The sequence below is a fragment of the Orcinus orca genome, chromosome 4 (assembly GCF_937001465.1).
Source record: "Orcinus orca chromosome 4, mOrcOrc1.1, whole genome shotgun sequence".
NCBI classification, from domain to species: Eukaryota; Metazoa; Chordata; class Mammalia; order Artiodactyla; family Delphinidae; genus Orcinus; species Orcinus orca.
Window position 1 is genome coordinate 112,054,149 of NC_064562.1, and position 19,561 is coordinate 112,073,709.

Sequence of the window (19,561 nt, forward strand, 5' to 3'; positions counted from 1 at the left end):
CTTCCAGCCTCCAGAATTGTGAGAAAATAAATGTCTGTTGTTAGAGCCACCCAGTCTATGGTATATTTTGGTACGGCAGCCTGAGCACACTAAGACAAACTGTAATCTTCAATAATGAATAATTTTACCCATTTAGAAAATGAAGCAACTATATGGGATAAAGTTATATATGGGATAAAGTTTGGTTCTACTTTACTAACTGGTAACAGTTCTACTGTGTTATTGCTTTTGGATGGGAACCACATTTTTCTTAGGGTTGGACTTCAGATGAACTTGCTTCCAAAGCCCTCTAATTTCCAATAGTTACTTTATTCCCCAGCTAGGCTGCAGAAAAATAGAGTAATAATAATTATGTAACAATTGAAAAGTGTAACACGCCTTCTTTTCTGGTCTAATCCACTGTTCAAGAAAAGCAACAAGTGAGGGGTAATAATTTTCCCTACAATGAGCAGAGAATGAATGATGGTCACTGTGATGGGGAAAAGTAATGCTGTAAAATACAGGCCACAGTTCCTGGAGGGGGAAGGGAGTGTGTGTGTGTGTGTGTGTGTGTGTGTGTGTGTGTGTGTGTGTTGGGGGGTGGGGTGAGGGATGGATAAGAGAAGGGGTCCTCGAGGGGCAGGATCTCCGAGAGCCTCAGAAACATCCTCAGGTGTTCCAACATCTGATTCTAGTACTATTTCATTGACAAATATGCCTTCCCATTTCACCCACCCTTGAATGTCTACCTGTTTGATTATTTGCACCATTTCTATTTCAATGAATGCTTCAAAATTCTGTGGTTATGTAAATATGTCCTGGGGTTGTGTCCTATCTCCCAGACAGAGGTGAACTTAGAAATTGCCTAGAATTGGGGTAAAATGCTGTGGAGGGCAGTGGACGCATACAAAAAATAATACCCAAGCAAAATCCCCACGACGCTCTGTGCTGATCCCAGGAAGCAATTAATACTGGTTGACAGAACTTACTCCGTGGGCCTCGTCGGCTCGTCATGCCCAGGAGGTGAGTGTCAGAACCTTCCTGCACGGGCTCCTGCTGGTCGTCTGGATGGGATTTTTCAGACACCATTTCCTTGGGGCCAGCAGACGACAGCTGTGGGCAGATGGTCAGAGGTTGTGAATCTCAGGGCTTCGGTTGACTCAGATGCTATCTCAGGATGAGGTGGGTCACTTAGCAAGGGGACAGGCCTTAATCCTCTTCAGATCTAGATAACTGTGGTCTGTGTCACCTGAGTCACTGTGGTCATGATCACCTATCCCCACAGGAAGCAGTGCCGATCCTGATTTTCTCTAAGAGGTTTCTTGGGGAGATGACCCAGGTGGCACAGTGACTTCCCTGGTGGTGCAGTGGTTAGGAGTCCACCTGCCAATGCAGGGGACGCAGGTTCATGCCCTGGTCTGGGAAGATCCCACATGCCACAGAGCAACTAAGCCTGTGTGCCACAACTACTGAGCCTGCGCACCTAGAACCCATGCTCCACAAGAGAGGCCACCGCAATGAGAAGCCCACGCACTGCAATGAGGAGTGGCCCCCGCTCGCCACAACGAGAGAAAGCCCGTGAGCAGCAGCGAAGACCCAACGCAGCCAAAAAATAAAATAAAGAAATGAATTTAAAAAGAAATTAAAAAAAAAATGAATATCTTCACTTTTTCTAGGTTTAATGTGTAGAGCTCTGTAGAAATTTGGAGGAAAAGGGAAACAGGAAAATCACAACCAAACTATTTGATCTCAGCTCCAACTCATTTGGAAATAGCTGTCAAAGTGTCCCTGGTTAATCCAGGGCAAAGAACAGCCTCTGGTTCCTTCCCCAAACTCTGAGGAGGACAGACTGGTGAGCAGAAGTGGCAGTGGAGGCCCCAGGTGAGTGATGGCCTTTGCGCCAGACAAAGGCTTGCCTCCAAACTCACGTTTACCGTGGGACTCGAGCGAGTTATCGAACTTCCTAACTTCCTTCGTCATCCGTAAAAGAAGGGAAATAAAAATAGCCCATTCACTGAGATGCTGCTATGTATAGGCACTTTGTAAGGCACAGACATTCTGACTTAAATAAATGGCCTGGAGTGGACCTGAGGCATTTGACTTAAAAAAAAAAAAAATCCCCAAGTGATTCTGAAGTGCCGCTGGGGTTAAGAAACACTCTCCAGATTTCTCACAAAGCACCGAAGACTGCACGTTCGTTGTCTGATCAGGGCTCTTTGTGCAGTTCAAGGAATGAGATGATGTCTCAAGAAAGCGCCACACCTAGGACACAGAAAGTGCCTTCTCCTTTCCATCCCTGCTCCTTTCTCCCGTTTAGTCCAAGCTCCATACCCCTAGCCCCAGTCACCATTGCTTACTGTGCCTGTGGCCTTGGAGCTAAGGAATTGAGCTCTTTCCATTTGTACTGGCTCATCTGACGCCTCGTTGGGCCCCATGGCCCCGGCTGCAGAGCCCCCCGCTGACCCTGCAGGAAGGGGTTAAAGTTCCTGAGTGGCCAGAGGGCCCAGCCACAAGGCCAGGTAGCACCTCCAGCCTCTCCGGGCCCTTCCCTGGGCCACTCCATCCCAGCTACAGAGAAGGAGTTTCCTTGGCCCAGCTTGTCCCAACGGGATTGTGCTGGGCGACGGGAGAGCTGAAAAGGGGTTTCTCCCCTGACTTCGGCTCTCCTGGTGCCCTCCCCGCCACCCCGTCCCCGCTCTCCAGGCGGCCCCATCACGTGGCTGCCGGCTCAAAATGGCTCTCCTTCCCCCTCCCTCCCCTGCTCGCATCTGGATTATTCCAAGCCGATTGCCCCTCCGCAAAATCTTCCCGGCCTCCTTCCCAAGGGCGTCTATTTACCTGGAGAAGGTGGACCTTGTATAGGGATGCTCACGGCCAAGGAGGGCAACTTCTGCTGCGGGCAGAGCCGGGCGAGGGACCGCCAGTAGGCCCGGGAGATGGGGGCTGGCCTTGATTTAGACTGAGGCAGAATTTGGGCTTGGAGCTGGGAAAGTGGAAGTTCCCTGAGATTTGTAATCCTGCACTGCCATCTACCGCTGGTCTTAGTCTATGGCCTTTGATGACAGCACTAAAGGGACTCATTTCAGCATTTCTAAACCTCTCTCAGGGGATGGGAAAAACCTTGGAGGAAACATGCTCCAAATACTGCCCATGGCTTCATGGTGAGGGTCATCCGTGAGACCCCACATAGGGTCCTTCAGCTGGACCATCCACCAGCATCCCTGCCTCTCCCAGAGAAGGCCAAGTGCTTGTACCCACAGGAGGCTGTATGGCCTCTCAGGGTGCAGTGAGCTGTTAACTGACAGCCCAGTAGACAGACAAGTGCTTCTGCCACTCCCTACCTGCTTCTTTCCTTTTTGTCTTGCAACCTTCACGGTCTTCTTCTGTCTTCCCTCATCTGCATCCTCACTGTCTTCAATGAACTCCTTTGTTAAGATGCAAATGGAAGAGTTATCTCTTAGTGTGTGTGTGTAAATCGGGAAAAAATGATAAGTGAGGAAGAGGGGTGGGATTTTTAGGTGTTAAAATGACTGTCTTGTCCTGGAGCCTCCACCCACTAAAGTTGAGTGTGAGCGAAGGGACAGTGGACAGACATCACGATCTACTCTTCTCAAAAGTTGTATCCAAATGGAAAGATGGTCAATGATATGGTGTTGGAGCTTCCATCGACCCAGGTGCTCATTCATGCCTAGGGAATTTATGGACTGCTGACTGTGTTCCAGGCCTTGGGCGCACAGAGGTACCGGAGGTGACTTCCCTCAAAAGTCATAATCTAATGAAGGCCACGAACAAGTGAATCTGCCAGGACTGATGTACTGACCCGGATGGAGGCCTCTGGCCCAGGACGATATCAGAATCACACTAGGGGCTTCCAGGGTTGGGCTTCTCTGCTCCCCACAGCCTTACTATCAGGCAGAGAATAATGAGGATACGTGTTAAATCACCGTGGAAGTTTGTATTTAATGCAAATTTTTTCAGGTCTTTTTGAAAAGGGAGAAATCCTTTTTGTGTTTTGTTTTGTTTTAAAATTTTCTTGGAGTATAGTTGATTTACAACGTTTTGTTAGTTTCAGGTGTACAGAAAGTGAATCCGTTTTTTATATATATATATATATATATATATATATATATATATATATATATACACTCTTTTTTTAGATTCTTTTCCCATATCGGTCATTACAGAGTATTCAGTAGAGCTCCCTGTGCTATACAGTAAGTTCTTATTAGTTATCTATTTTATATATAGTAGTGTGTGTATGTCTATCCCAATCTCCCAATTTATTCCTCTCCCCCTCCCTTATCCCCGGGTAACCATAAGTTTGTTTTCTACATCTGTAACTCTACTTCTGTTTTGTAAATAAGTTCATTTGTATCCTGTTTTTAGATTCCACATATAAGCAGTATCATATGATTTGGCTTTCTGTGTCTGACTTAATTCACTCAGTATGACTATCTTTAGGGCCATCCATGTTGCTGCAAATGGCATTATTTTGTTCTTTTTTATGGCTGAGTAATATTTCATTGTATATATGTACCACATCTTCTTTATTCATTCCTCTGTTGATGGACATTTAGTTTGCTTCCATGTCCTGGCTATTGTAAACAGTCCTGCAATGAACATTGGGGTGCATGTATCTTTTCAAATTAAGATTTTTTCTGGGTATATGCCTAGGAGTGGGATTGCTGGGTCATATGGTATTACTATTTTTAGTTTTTTAAGGAACCTCCGTACTGTTTTCCATAGTGGCTGTACCAATTTACATTCCTACCAACAGTGTGGGAGTGTTCCTGAAAAGGGAGAAATCCTTTAACAGTGCCAACTTCGTTTCTTTTTCCATATTATGCTTTCTAAAGTTTTAGTCATAAAATGTTAGAGCTGAAGCCTCTTAAGTTTGAAGCTTTAAAGTTTTCTAGTTTGAGTTTTGCAAACCAGGGCACAAGCACCTCGGGGTATAAAAGAAGTTGCAAGATAAACCCAGAACCTCTTCTGGTGTACCGGATTTATTAGACATTTTTTTTTCTAAAATTGGGGAATTTTTGTTTTTATACTGAAACGAACTTGGAACACAAAGCATGGGTTTTAATCATATAAGATTTCAAAGAAATGGCATGCAGGTTGCTGGGCTAGGCTTCAACCACTCAGCAGTGCCCGTGGCCATCTGTTTAGAGAAGACCTGAGCTTCAGCTGCAGAGGAGAAAACTGAGGTCCCAACCAGGGAGTGGGCATGGCTTGGGCTTTTTCTTTGTCTAAGGGACCTGATCGCTCTGACTCATCCTCTGGGTGCGAGCCCCACCCTCACTCAGACCTCCTTCTTCAGAGCGGTGTGCAACTGTGGCTCTTAATTCAAGTCTAAATTCTTATTGGCTTAGAAGGGACCTGTGAGAAATGTACATCAAGCTTTTTTTTTTTTTTTTGGCTTTCCAATAATGTTTTGATCCTCTGTCAATGGAAAACTCTCCAGGAGGACCTCAAATTAGACTGAATGTGAACTCCAGGAGAGCTCAGGGTTTTCTTCACTGCTCTATTCCCAGGGACCAGAGGCACAATGAATATTTGTTGTATGAATGAATGAGCACAGGTAGATGTAGGTAAGTTGTCAGTACTTGATATCTTGCTTAAAGTCAATCTGTGTGGTTTCATCTGGGTTCCTTCAGGCTTTTTGAAGTTCCTGTTGGAAATAGCATATTGTCCCCATTTCTGCCTCTATGGTCTCAAGTTACTGAGCCTTAGAGCCAAGAGAGAAAGGAGGATTGAGAGGAATACTTCCTCTTCTGTTCGGAGGTCTCTGGTCTCCAAACTGGAGAAGGCTTCGCTCCTCTGGTCCAGACAGCGTTTAATGATGTTTTGCACAAAATGAGTTAGAAATTGCAGGACTCCATGAGGGTTTTATAAGTGGTTATATCTACAGTTGTTATCCTCATTTTGAATTTCTTTAGAAATCAATGTGCTTTACTGAAAAAGAATGAATCTATGTATATGTATAAGTGAATCACTTTGCTGTATACCTGAAACTAACACAACATTGTAAATCAACTATAATCCCCCCCCCAAAAAAAGACATCAATGTGGTTCAGTAGAACTGGACCCTTTAGGTGGTAAATGGTGACAAAGCAGCTTCAGAGCCCTCAATCCTGGAGCACCTGCAGGGCTGCATGCACCCCTATTCTCCTCTGTGTGCCCAAGGTAGCACCTTCTGCATGCAGTAGGCGTGCAATAAATGCTCATTTCTGGCCTAACTTCCTCACTCACCAGCACGTGTGACATGAGCATGCACACACAAAGATACATCCCCTGGAGACATCTGAGCCATCACTCACCTCTGTAATTATTTTCACTTTTTCTTCCTTGGGCTTCATTTTAGCTGTGATGGCTCCTCCCTGACAGGCAAAGACCAAAGAAGAAGTCAGGCCCTTTGAACTCAGTGAAACGTCTTTCTTCTTACTACTGATAACGCTGAAGCTGACCTTGATGGTTAGTGAAGTGTTTGAACTGAGTAGACCTTGCACCCACAAGGAATGCATTCTTAGGCCCCAGGATTGGTGGACATGAGCCCCAGAGGAGAGGGAAGGAGGCTGGACCCTCTGTCCCCACGAGCCTGTCAAAGATCTTGGCTTTCCTGTGTAGGAGGTGGAAGCCAGGAGAAGGTTCTGCCCGTGGTGTCAGATGACCCTGGTAGGAATCCAACTCCTGAAGGACTATTTCACAGCCTATCCTCTCCACTCAAACCTCCACCTTCCCATCCCCCTTCACTCTACCCTTGGCCTTTGTTCTCATTTCAAGAGCAAAGAGATAAAGCCAGAGATGGACCCTCCCCCATCCCCATCCCCCTGTCTCACCCCACTGAGTCATGTCACCCCCTCTGCTTCCACTTGCTCCTGTGGCCTGTCCCTGCTTCCATCTGGGCCAGGGTTTCTGCCTGGGCACTGCTCCCGCCCCCTCCAGGGCCTTGATCCGGACAGTTTCCCCCTTTCACCTGCATAGTCATTTCTTCCTGCTCTTTTGGTTCATTCCTATCCATGTACAAAGGCCCCTTCCTTAAAAAACTCTCTCTGGGCTTCACATCTCTTTCTGTCGCTCAGTTGTTCAACCCTCTGAAAGAAAAATCCTCAAACCCTCTCTTTCCAAATCAGTTTTCTGAGCCTAGCGCTCCCTGGAACCGCTCTTGCCAGCATCTCCAAGGACCCCCGCATCACCACATCTTATGATCCATCCTCAGCCCTCACCTTAGTTGCCCTGTCAGAGGCGTTTAGTAATGAAAGTGACCAGTTGCTTTCTTTTTCTTGAAATATCTTCTTCACTTGGCTTCTCAGACATGCTCTTTCCTGGTTCTCCCCCTACCCACTGCTTCTCCTCCTCAGATTCCTCAGCTGGTTTCTTCTCATCTTCCGAGCACCACGTGTGACAGTGCCTGGGGCTCAGCCTTGCCCCATTCCCTTGGTGAGATCGTCCTGTCTCTTGGCTTTAAATACCGTCAATCTACTGATGCTCCCCAAATTTACATCCAGGGCCCAAACGTCTCCCCAGAACTCCAGACTCAAATATCCGAGCACTTGATGGACACCTTCCCTTGGATTAACATGCCCCAAATGAAGCTCCTTGTCATCACCCCTGAATCTGCTTGTCCTGCAACCTTCCTTGTTGCAATACACAGAACTCTATGTTTTTCCCAGGCCAGAAACCTGGGAGTCATTCTTGAATCCTCTCTGGCTCTCACATGACACAGCACATCCAATCCATCAGAAACCGTGCCGTCTTCACCTTCACGTTACATTGACAATCCCACCACCTTTAAGCAGCTCACTGTTACCACCCTGGTCCAGTACCGTTGTCTCTCAGGGTTTTTTGTAAGAATCTCCTGACGTCTTTGCTTCCGACCGCACTGACCTACAACCCATTCTCTGTATTAAAGCCAGAGTGAATTGTTTAACATATAAGTGAGATCATATCCTTCCTCCGCTCAAAATTCTCCAGTGACTTCCTTCTCTTAACAGAGTTAAATCCAAAATCCTTCAATGGCCTACAAGCCCCTCCATGATCTGCCCTTGAATCTTCTTGCCTCAGGACCTTTGCAGTTGCTCTGCCTAGAACTCTCTTTCCCAAGACATCTACCCTGTTCTCTCTCTTTTCATTTCCTTCAGGACTGCTCAGATTTCATTTTATCAGAGAGATCTTCCCTGAACACTCACAGTACAATGCTAATCTCCCACCCTCACCCTCCTGGAACTCCATAACCACCTTACAGCGATTTCTTTTTTCATAGTACTTATCACCAGTTGACGTACATATTTATTTGTTATTGTCTGCCCATTCTCATAAAATATAAGCTACAAGAGGGCAGGAACATTTGCTCATTGTTTAGCCCCAGAGCCTAGGACTATGGCTCCCAGTAGACACAATAAATTTTGTTGAATGAATGACTAAATTACTCTTTATTGGCTGTGTCTTCCTTGGCCACATTCTGAAGGCCTTCAAAGCTTCATTGTCCTCCTTGGGCTGCTGTGAAGATTAAATGAGAGACATGGGGAGCAACAGCAAGGCTGACAAATCATAAGCCCTTCTAATAGCTATGGAATCTGAATCTTAACTGGGACTTCGTCATGTAAGCAGCTCATCTGAAGCCTTCAAGGTTTCATTTACCCTAACGGAGAATTAGCACCTTAAAGGGAAATAAAGCATCTGAAATTCTATTGTCTCCAGTCCAGAACTCCTCCCAAGCTGTCAGATATGGAGGAAAGGAAATGGTGAAAGCAGCTAGGATATTAAAAGGGTGAGGAGGTAATCTAGAGAGAATCAGGGGGCAGACAATAAAAATAAAATTCTACAGGGCAAGGGAGCTCCCTGAAACAGTGGGAATTATGAAGTGGAAAAAAAAGAACTGTGAAATATCTTAGTAACTAAAAAAAAAAAAGATTCTCAACAAGTTAAAAAATGTTACATGGGAAGAAACAGAAGCAGAAAATGAAAAATATAATGGGGTTGATTTTTTTCTCCTCATTTTTTCCTGATCATTACCTTTGAATGAGTTTCTAAGGAAATCAAATGACATCAAAATTTATCTTTTTATGAGCACTGTTGCTAAGAAAACCAATCAGTACTCTGCAACTTTAATATGCAGCTTGTCATCATCATGTACATTGAGTGTTTGTTAATATATCCCTATTGGCAACATCAAAATAAGAGCCGTGATTCACTGCAGACTTACTTTGTTCTCTCTCTAGATATACGTTATCACTCGGGCTCACAAAAACACTTCCAGCTTAGTAGCATATGCCTCAATTTGCACATGTGGAAATGGAGGTTTCCTCTGAGGTTAGCCTCTGACAGGTTCTGTGCTTTGCCATTATGGTTATTAAATGTCACAATCAGAACTTGGCCCCGAGAATCTGTGATTCCAGGGTCCTCCTCCATGTCCCCCTACCTCTCTGTCTCAACGTTTATTCTGGTTTTGCAATATCAGTAACTCTTCTATGTTAGTCCACTATTCTCGAAATATTTACAATTGAAAAGCACAGAGCATTGCCCCTCTGGGAAAGGGCTCTGGCTACTTTAGGTCAACGATGTATTTAGTTTAACTCAATGCAGAAAACCAAAGATATTTTTCAAGGAAAGTACTGATGCCTTCATCCAAACAAATGGACTGTCTCTGAGGGTCATCAGAGGATCAGAGTCCTGTCCAGAGGGTCTTGTGGTAAATTCTAAAGAAGCAGAGAAAAAGGAACGAATGTATATGAAAAGGGCGGCATTATATGCAATGCTTTTCAACCTTGGCTACTTAGAAGATAATACAGTATATGCGTCCTACCCCAGAACAGTGAATACATGGGTTTATAGAAAGAGTGAGACCTTTGTAAAAAATTATGTGAACCTGGATTCAAATTCCAGCTCTGTTTATCAGCTGTGTGATGGTGGAGCAATGCCTTCACCCCTCTGAGATACATTTCTGTACCTGTAAACTTGTGATCATAATTCCTACCTCAATGAGTGATTATTTTATCAGGGTTAAATGATAGAATATGTGTAGTAAAATGCGTAGCATGGACCAGGCTCTCAATACTGGGAAGTAAGTGTTATTATTAAGAAAAGGTGACGGTAGAGGTGGAATGTAGAAGAAAAGAATGAGGAGGGAAAAAGCAGTTAGGGGACAGGAATGAGAGTAGTAAGAAGGACCTTAGGTGACGTCAAATTCCCCATTACTGTCTTTGGTTCTCAACTTTGAATTTGTGGCACCAATAACCAATATGCCCTCTCTCCCATGCCGCAGCTGCGCCCAGGGCAGTTTTTTTTCTGTTTCCTTTTACGGTGTTTCTGAAACCATCCCCTGTCCTCACACCTATGAGCATTTTCTCCCAGTGCACGGCATTTAGCCTTTTCTGTCTGATCCTGTTAGATCCTGGAACACTGGGCAGGTGCCATGCACACCCTGTTTGATTTCATTTCCTAATTCTCCAAGTTATTCCAGCCACAGCTTCCTGTAGTAAAAGGTGAGTGACAAATAGCTTTATAGAATCATTTCATCAGCTCCATATAACGTATATTGTCTTCAAAGAGTATAAATACCACATCTGAGCTGTGTGATGTGACATATACCCAGTGCATTTATCTGATGAACTGAGTGCTCCCAGATCCTCCCTGGGAGTCATCCTGCTGGGCTTTAAGCACTCAAACCCTTTCATAAATCTCTTATGGTGCTTAGCTCATTGTACTGTTATAATCTGTTTATAGGTCTGTCTTCCCAGTAAACTCTGAGCTTCCGACCTGCTCTAGTTCATTTTTGCACACTCGAAACTTCAGCACCTTACTGAAGCCTGGTGCATTGTTGATGATCAATACATGTTTGAATGAATGACTCCTTAAAAGAGCTCTAGGAGATCCATTTGAAAGAGATTTCATTCTGGTCCTGAATTTACTTGCAGGAAAGCTTATATGAAAATCCAATAACATACATGTATTTCCCATTAGACTTTATCAGCCTTTCAGAGCCCCTCTTTGCAACAAAGAGAAACAATCAGTTTAAACACAGCCGGTAGATTTCCTTGTGGTCTTTTGGCAGAGAGCAGCCAGCCTTTGTCTGTAACAGATCTTCCTCTGTCTAATGCCAAGGAAAGTGAAGCTTGCAGTAACTAGTATTTCGCCCCTCGAACCAGTTTGAACTAAAAGGCCCAGAAATGCAACCGGCAGCCAGTGTTTCCGGGAGACCAGAATGCAACAGGATGGCGTGGACGTCCTAGGAAGGAAGCAGAGACAGCTTCGGGAGAAATTCCACCCAGGGGCTGTTATGAGCCAGACTTAATTTCCTGCAAACCAGACACCAGACAGTGGCTCAAATCAAAGCAGCCCAAGTCATACTGTACGTTTCCATTCCAGAAAGTAAAACGTAAATAATAATGATGAGGACCCCTACCTTTACAATTCATTAGGCTCAGGGTGTCCAGGGGAGAGGCTGAACTCCAAGCCTGGTAGCTGAAAGCAGGACTGCACTGCTGCAGCCCAGCTCCCGGGAAGAAGTAATTTACCTTAAGGAACTTTACAAGGCACTTTGCAGATTCTCCTTCCTGGGATGAAGGGAACGTGGAATGTGTCTCACTGTTGAATCTTCTAGAAAATCCAGAGGGAAAGGCTGAACGTTGGGGCGGCCCCTGGGCTGCTCCCTGGGAAGCTGCAGCCACGTCTTGGCAAAAACACCCGCTTAGCAACCCGTTCCTAAGGAAGGTCACTAGGTGGCTTTTTTTTTCTTTTAAAGTGACAGGTTACTCTAGCAGAGGAACACACATGCACGGGGTGAGCAGAGGTGCACAGCTTACAGGAGAAGCACAAAGGGAATCAGCATGGGGGAGCTGGGCAGAAATGAGGTCAAGCTTTCGGAGCTGGCCCTTCCCTTACCACAACTGGTTGCTGGGCATTTCTGGTCAACGACAGGCAACGCTCAGAGGTGGGTGGCTTAGAGTCAGCGAAGGTCGTCATTACAGGGCAAGGATGTCTAACTTATCTGCTGCACAGGCTCCCTGGAGGTTGCTCTGGAGCGTTTTCTGGTTAAACATGGAAAATTGAATGTGCAAGAGGAATCTCTGCTTATTCTCTGAATCCCGTCCAAAACGCAAAGGAAATGGGAAAAGAGGCAAAGAAGATGGCAGAGTAATGGAATGAACAGACCAAAAAAGCCACCCTCCAAGTATACTAGCATGTGTGTGTGTGTGTGTGCATCTTTGTGGATCTATGTGTGCCTGTGTGTGTGTGTCTATGTGTGTATCTGTGTCTGTGTGTTTGTCTATGTGTGTGGGTATGTGTCTCGTGTGTGTGTGTCTGTGAATCTGTGTCTGTGTGTGTATCTAAGTCGGTGTATGTATGTGTGTATGTATGTGTGTGTGTGTCTGTGTCTTTGCATTTCTATCTGTATGTGTACGTGTGTCTGTGTGTGTCTTTGCATTTCTATCTGTATGTGTATGTGTGTCTGTGTGTGTCTTTGCATTTCTATCTGTATGTGTACGTGTGTCTGTGTGTGTGTCTTTGCATTTCTGTCTGTATGTACGTGTGTCTGTGTGTGTCTTTGCATTTCTGTCTGTATGTGTACGTGTGTGTGTGTTTGCATTTCTGTCTGTATGTGTACGTGTGTGTGTGTGTATCTGTGTGTGTGTCTTTGCATTTCTGTCTGTACGTGCATGTGTGTGTGTATCTGTGTCTTTGCATTTCTGTCTGTATGTGTACGTGTGTCTGTGTGTGTCTTTGCATTTCTGTCTGTATGTGTACGTCTGTGTGTGTTTGCATTTCTGTCTGTATGTGTACGTGTGTGTGTGTGTATCTGTGTGTGTGTCTTTGCATTTCTGTCTGTATGTGCATGTGTGTGTGTATCTGTGTCTTTGCATTTCTGTCTGTGTGTGTACGTGTGTGTGTGCCTCTGTGTGTACCTGTGTGTGTCTGGGGTGGGGTGGTGTGGTCAGGTAGGCATGGAAACGAGGAAATGAGCTGATCCACTCTGCAGAACTTCAGAGAGGGCTCCGGATTTGGCTCAGCAGTGTGATGGGCTGAGTTGTGTCTCCCAGAAAGATATGTTCAAGTCCTAACCCCTAGTACTTCAGAATGTGAGCTTATTTGGAGTTAAGGTCTTTAAAGAGGTAGTCAATTTAAGATGAGGTCATTAGCATGGGCCCTGATCCAATAGGACCGTGTCCTTTTAAAAAGGGGGGATTTGGGCACAGGCAGCCATGCACAGTGGGAAGACCTGTGAAGGCACAGGGAGAACATCATCTATCAGCTGAGGAACGCGAGGCCACCAGAAGCTGGGAGTGAGGCCGGGAACTGATTCTCCCTCACAGCCCTCAGAGGAAACCAATCCTCCAAAACCTTGATTTCTTATCTTTGTATGACAGCCCCAGGAAATGAATACAGTCAGGTACCAAGGAAAGTGGGGAGACTCTGGGGCTGAGAATGCAAGAAAATGTGAAAATCTATGTATAGAGGGGCTAGGTCCTCAGGACCCTCCCTGACCCCTGGAAGCCTGAGGAATAATACCCTTCTTTCCCAGGCCCCTCTTCTTCTGCCATCTTGAGGAAACTGGGGGTTTCTTCTCAAGGGAAGTTGTACCAGAGCCACTGGTCTCAAGTTCAGGTACAGCAGAAGGTGTGTGTGTCTCAGGTCTGAAAACTGGGTCTGAAATGGAGAGGTGGGCAGGACGTACCTTTCTCACAGAGCTGAGACACCCACACATATACCTGGATCCTCTGTCCCACCTTCGCTGTAACCAAATTGGAAAACATGGAATATTGTTTTCTGGAAAAACTGAGTGGTCACAAAGAACAGGTCCCAGATATGGGTATTTCTGGCTCTTCCAATGAAAGAAGTAGCATATTGCCTTTACAGAAAGGCAATACAGAGAAAATGGGAGGATCACAGAAATTCAACACTTGTAGTTATATAGAAAGACAGAATCAAGAAAATGAAAAGGTAGAATGTTTCAAAGAAGCAATACAAAGAAGACTTTCAGAATTGAAAGAAGTCTTTCTATTGAAAGGGGCTATTACCTAGTGCTGGTGCAGGGAGACCATGAGAAAACTTGTCTGTCTCTGTTCACCAACTCTGCATGTGGCAGGAAGAATATCTCCTGAGAATTCATAACCATTGGCTTGCACCATGCTGCTGAATTCCCTTATTCATGCTACCTACATCATTTAGGAACTCCCTAAGTGACACATTTTAACTAGTGGTCTCAGGCTACTGTATCCCTGTGGGGTGTTGGGCAAGAGCAGATACAAAACTTTTCTGGAGGGACACACCTTCAAGTAGTCCATTCAGAATTGCTACAGATAAATGTTGCTGAAGATGAATTTACAATACAAAATTAGACACACAGGAGGAAATAGTCAAAAGTCTGCAATTAGAGGGTATAGTTAGATACCCAAGAACTTCTGATAATGCAGTGATCATATGGAGAATCAGAAAAAATAATGACTGTAAAAGAACTTAAAAAGAGGCTTTGAAAATATGGAAGAAGAGTGAGACTGTCAAAAAGGTCAGGCAAATGTTAAAAAGAATCAGCTAGAGCTTTTAGAAATGAATAATAAAGTCATGAATTCTTAAAAAAGTTTTTATTGGAGTATAGTTGATTTACAATGTTGTGTTAGTTTCAGGTGTACAGCAAAGTGAATCAGATATATGTGTGTGTGTGTGTGTATGTATATATATATATATATATATATCCATGATTTTTTTTTTTTATTTTAAAGCAAAGGATGGATGAGAGAGCTGGAAAGAGAATGAGTGATGATGTAAAAGATTTAAAAAATTCAAATGTGGGGCTTCCCTGGTGGCGCAGTGATTGAGAGTCTGCCTGCCGATGCAGGGGACACGGGTTCGTGCCCCGGTCCGGGAAGATCCCACATGCCACAGAGCGGCTAGGCCCTTGAACCATGGCCACTGAGCCTGCACGTCTGGAGCCTGTGCTCCGCAACGGGAGAGGCCACAACAGTGAGAGGCCCGTGTACTGCAAAAAAAAAAAAAAAAAAAAAAATTCAAATGTGGCACAGAGAGATGGAACATAGGAAAGTGCGGATGAAAGACATGGAGGAGAAATTGACAAGGTCCACCATGTCTGCCATGTCCAGTGGAGTCCAGGAGCAGAGAAGAGAGAGACTCTGGATCTTAGAGTTGAGGGATCTTAGTCAACTTCCTTAACTTCTCAAGGTTTCAGTGTCCTCATTTGTAAAACGAGTTCATAATAGTACATACTCCAGAGGGTCATGACGAGGCTTATTAAGTTAATATTTGTCAAGTCCTGGCACTCAGTAAATGCTGTAAAGTTTAATGGATAAAAAAATATGGATGTTGTCTTAGCTCTGGCTGCGTTAACAAAATACCATAGACTGGGTGGCTTAAACCATAGAGATTTATTTTCTCACAGGTCTGGAGGATGGAAGTCCAAGATCAAGTTGCCAGTTGATTCAGTTTTTGGTAAGGGCTCTTTTCCTGGCTTGTAGACGGCCACCTTCTTGCTGTGTCCTCACATGCCCTTTCCTTGGTGTCTGCGGATTAGAGAGAGAGAACTCCCTCTTCTTTTTCATATAAAGCCACAAATCCTATCAAATTAGGGCCACACCCTTAAGACCTCATTTAGCCTTAATTACCTCCTAAAATCCCTATCTCCAAACACAATCACATTGAGGGTTAGCTGTCAATATATGAGTTTTGGGGGAATGTAGTAGATGTTTATAGTGAGAGATCATCTACTTCAAGTGGTCAACTCTTATAAGAGGTAGGATTTGTTCACTATGCTTGTGCTAACCTTCTGATTATGACCTGCCTTATCTTTTTCTTGAGGGCACTTGTTAAATTCTTTTATTAAGTAGACCCAAATGTGACTAAACAAAATAGTTAGTATCAGAGTTGGGGCAAAGTTAAATGGATTCTGTGACAATATTCTCCCCTGTCTTGAGATTTCTTTTTATTAATTTAATTTTTTAATCTTTTATTTTTAATGTCTTTATTGGAGTATAATTGCTTTACAATGGTGTGTTAGTTTCTGCTGTATAACAAAGTGAATCAGCTATACATATACATATATCCCCATATCTCCTCCCTCTTGCTTCTCCCTCCCACCCTCCCTTTCTCACCCATCTAGATGGACACAATGCACTGAGCTGATCTCCCTGTGCTATGCAGCTGCTTCCCACTAGCTATCTATTTTACATTTGATAGTGTATATATGTCCATACCACTCTCTCACTTCATCCCAGCTTACACTTCCCCTTTGCCGTGTCCTCAAGTCCATTCTCTATGTCTGCATCTTTATCCCTGTTTTGCCCGTAGGTTCTTCAGAACCATTTTTTTCCCCTTAGATTCCATATATATGTGTTAGCATACGGTATTCATTTTTCTCTTTCTGACTTACTTCACTCTGTATGACAGTCTCTAGGTCCATCCACCTCATTACAAATAACTCAATTTCGTTTCTTTTTATGGCTGAGTATATATGTGCCACATCTTCTTTATCCATTCATCTTTCAGTGGACATTTAGGTTGATTCCATGACCTGGCTATTGTAAACAAAGCTGTAATGAACACTGTGGTACATGACTCTTCTTGTTTTTTGAATTTTTTTATTTCCTTTTTTTTACAGCATGTTCTTATTAGTTATCATTTTTATACATATTAGTGTATATATGTCAATCCCAACCTCCCAATTCATCACACCACCACCAACCCCCCGCCACTTTCCCCCCTTGATGTCCATAAGTTTGTTCTGTACATCTGTGTCTCAATTTCTGCCCTTCAAACCGGTTCATCTGTACCATTTTTCTAGGTTCCACATATATGCATTAATATATGATATTTGTTTTTCTCTTCTGACTTACTTCACTCAGTAAGACAGTCTCTAGGTCCATCCACCTCACTACAAATAACTCAATTTCGTTTATTTTTATGGCTGAGTGATATTCCATTGTATATATGTGCTACATCTTCTTTATCCATTCATGTATCGATGGACATTTAGGTTGATTCCATGACCTGACTATTGTAAATAGTGCTTCAATGAACACTGGGGTGCATGTGTCTTTTTGAATTATGGTTTTCTCTGGGGGTATATGCCCAGTAGTTGGATTGCTGGGGATTCTATTTTTAGTTTTTTAAGGAACCTCCATACTGTTCTCCATAGTGGCTGTATCAATTTATATTCCCACCAACAGTGCAAGAGGGTTCCCTTTTCTCCACACCCTCTCTGGCATTTATTGTTTGTAGACTTTTTATGCTGGCCACTCTGACTGTTATGAGGTGATACCTCATTGGAGTTTTGATTTGCTTTTCTCTACTAATTAGTGATGTTGAGCAGCTTTTAATGTGCCTCATGGCCATCTGCATGTCTTCTTTGAAGAAATGTCTATTTAAGTCTTCTACCCATTTTTTGATTGGGTTTCTTTTTTTTTTTTTAATATTGAGCTGCATGAGCTATCTATATATTTTGGAGATTAATCCTTTGTCCATTGATTCGTTTGCAAATATTTTCTCCCATTTTGAGGGTTGTCTTTTTGTCTTGTTTATGGTTTCCTTTGCTGTGCAAAAGCTTTTAAGTTTCATTAGGTCCCATTTGTTTATTTTTGTTTCTATTTCCATTTCTCTAGGAGGTGGGTCAAAAAAGATATTACTATGATTTATGTCATAGAGTGTTCTGCCTATGTTTTCCTGTAAGAGTTTTATAGGGTCTGGTCTTACATTTTGGTCTTTAATCCATTTTGAGTTTATTTTTGTGTATGGTGTTAGGGAGTGTTCTAATATCATTCTTTTACATGTCGCTGTCCAGTTTTCCCAGCAACACTTATTGAAGAGAGTGTCTTTTCTCCGTTGTATATCCTTGCCTCCTTTGTCATACATTAGTTGACCATAGGTGTGTGGGTTTATCTCTGGGCTTTCTATCCTGTTCCATTGATCTATATTTCTGTTTTGGGGCCAGTACCATACTGTCTTGATTACTGTAGCTTTATAGTATAGTCCGAAGTCCAGGAGCCTGATTCCTCCAGCTGCATTTTTCTTTCCAAAGATTGCTTTGGCTATTCAGGGTCTTTTGTGTTTCCATATAAATTGTAAAATTTTATGTTCTAGTGCTGTGAAAAATGCCATTGGTAGCTTGATAGGGATTGCATTGAATCTGTAGATTGCTTTGGGTAGTAGAGTCATTTTCACAATGTTGATTCTTCCAATCCAAGAACATGGTATATCTCTTGATCTGTTTGTATCATCTATAATTTCTTTCATCAGTGTCTTATAGTTTTCTGCATACAGGTCTTTTGTCTCCTTAGGTAGGTTTATTCCTAGGTATTTTTTTTCTTGTTGTTGCAATAGTAAATGGGAGTGTTTCCATAATTTCTCTTTCAGATTTTTCAAGATTAGTGTATAGGAATGCAAGGGATTTCTGTGCATTAATTTTGTGTCCTGCTACTTTGCCAAATTCACTGATTAGCTCTAGTACATTTCTTGTAGTGTCCTTAGTATACTCTATGTATAGTAGCATGTCATCTGCAAACAGTGACAGCTTTACTTCTTATTTTCTGATTTGGATTCCATTTCTTTCTTTTTCTTCTCTGATTGCTGTGGCTAAAACTTCCAAAACTATGTTGAATAATAGTGGTGAGAGTGGACAACCTTGTCTTGTTCCTGATCTTAGTGGAAATGGTTTCAGTTTTACACCATTGAGAATGATGGTGAGAACGATGATGTTTGTGGGTTTGACATATATGGCATTTATTATGTTGAGGTAATTTCCCTCTTTGCCTTCTTTCTGGAGGGTTTTTATCATAAATGGGTGTTGAATTTTGTCAAAAGATTTTTGTGCATCTGTTGAGATGATCATATGGTTTATCCCCTTCATTTGTTAATATGGTATGTCACATTGATTGATTTGCATATATTGAAGAATTCTTGGATTCCTGGGATAAACCCCACTTGATCATGGTGTACGATCCTTTTAATGTGCTGTTGGATTCTGTTTGCTAGTGTTTGTTGAGGATTTTTGCATCTAGGTTCATCAGTGATATTGGCCTGTAGTTTTTTCTTTGTGACATTTTTGTCTGACTTTGGTATCAGGGTGATGGTGGCCTCGTAGAATGAGTTTGGGAATGTTCCTCCTCTGCTATAGTTTGGAAGAGTTTGAGAAGGATAGGTGTTAGCTCTTCTCTAAATGTTTGATAGAAATCGCCTGTGAAGTCATCTGGTCCTGGGCTTTTGTTTGTTGGAAGATTTTAAATCACAGTTTCAATTTCAGTGCTTGTGATTGGTCTGTTTATATTTTCTATTTCTTCCTGGTTCAGTCTTGGAAGTTTGTGCTTTTCTAAGAATTTGTCCATTTCTTCCAGGTTGTCCATTTTATTGGCATATAATTGCTTGTAGTAATCTCTCATGATCCTTTGTATTTCTGCAGTGTCAGTTGTTACTTCTCCTTCTTCATTTCTAATTCTATTGATTTGAGTCTTCTCCCTTTTTTTCTTGATGACTCTGGCTAATGGTTTATCAATTTTGTTTATCTTCTCAAAGAACGAGCTTTTAGTTTTATTGATCTTTGCTATCTTTTCCTTGATTTCTTTTTCACTTACTTCTGATC

At 43.1% G+C, this 19,561-nt stretch overlaps 1 protein-coding gene and 2 long non-coding RNA genes across 17 annotated transcripts in view; 2 read left to right on the forward strand and 1 right to left on the reverse strand.

Moving 5' to 3' along the window:
- Window positions 1-13,914, reverse strand: part of CC2D2A (coiled-coil and C2 domain containing 2A) — a 137,868-nt gene extending 123,954 nt beyond the window's left edge. For 3 of the 15 annotated variants that reach the window (XR_004478511.2, XM_033410671.2, XM_033410670.2), the window contains exons 1-5: window positions 13,489-13,912; window positions 11,496-12,008; window positions 6,300-6,359; window positions 3,321-3,404; window positions 969-1,092 (exon numbers count right to left, since the gene is read on the reverse strand). Coding sequence is in view for 13 of the 15 variants with exons in the window: in XM_033410671.2 (XP_033266562.2) it covers window positions 969-1,092; window positions 3,321-3,404; window positions 6,300-6,338 (247 nt within the window). In the remaining 2 variants the exon portion in view is untranslated. Of the gene's footprint in view, window positions 1-968; window positions 1,093-2,336; window positions 2,444-2,817; window positions 3,227-3,320; window positions 3,405-3,799; window positions 3,885-6,299; window positions 6,360-8,408; window positions 8,479-11,383; window positions 12,009-13,488 lie in introns of those variants that run through there. The other 12 variants (XR_004478510.2, XM_033410669.2, XM_033410665.2 and 9 more) reach the window with 11 other exon arrangements.
- Window positions 1-19,561, forward strand: part of LOC117197712 (uncharacterized) — a 180,266-nt gene that overhangs the window by 129,463 nt on the left and 31,242 nt on the right. The gene's annotated exons all lie outside the window — the stretch shown is intronic.
- LOC125964177 (uncharacterized) overlaps window positions 1-19,561 on the forward strand; it is a 58,666-nt gene that overhangs the window by 22,131 nt on the left and 16,974 nt on the right. The gene's annotated exons all lie outside the window — the stretch shown is intronic.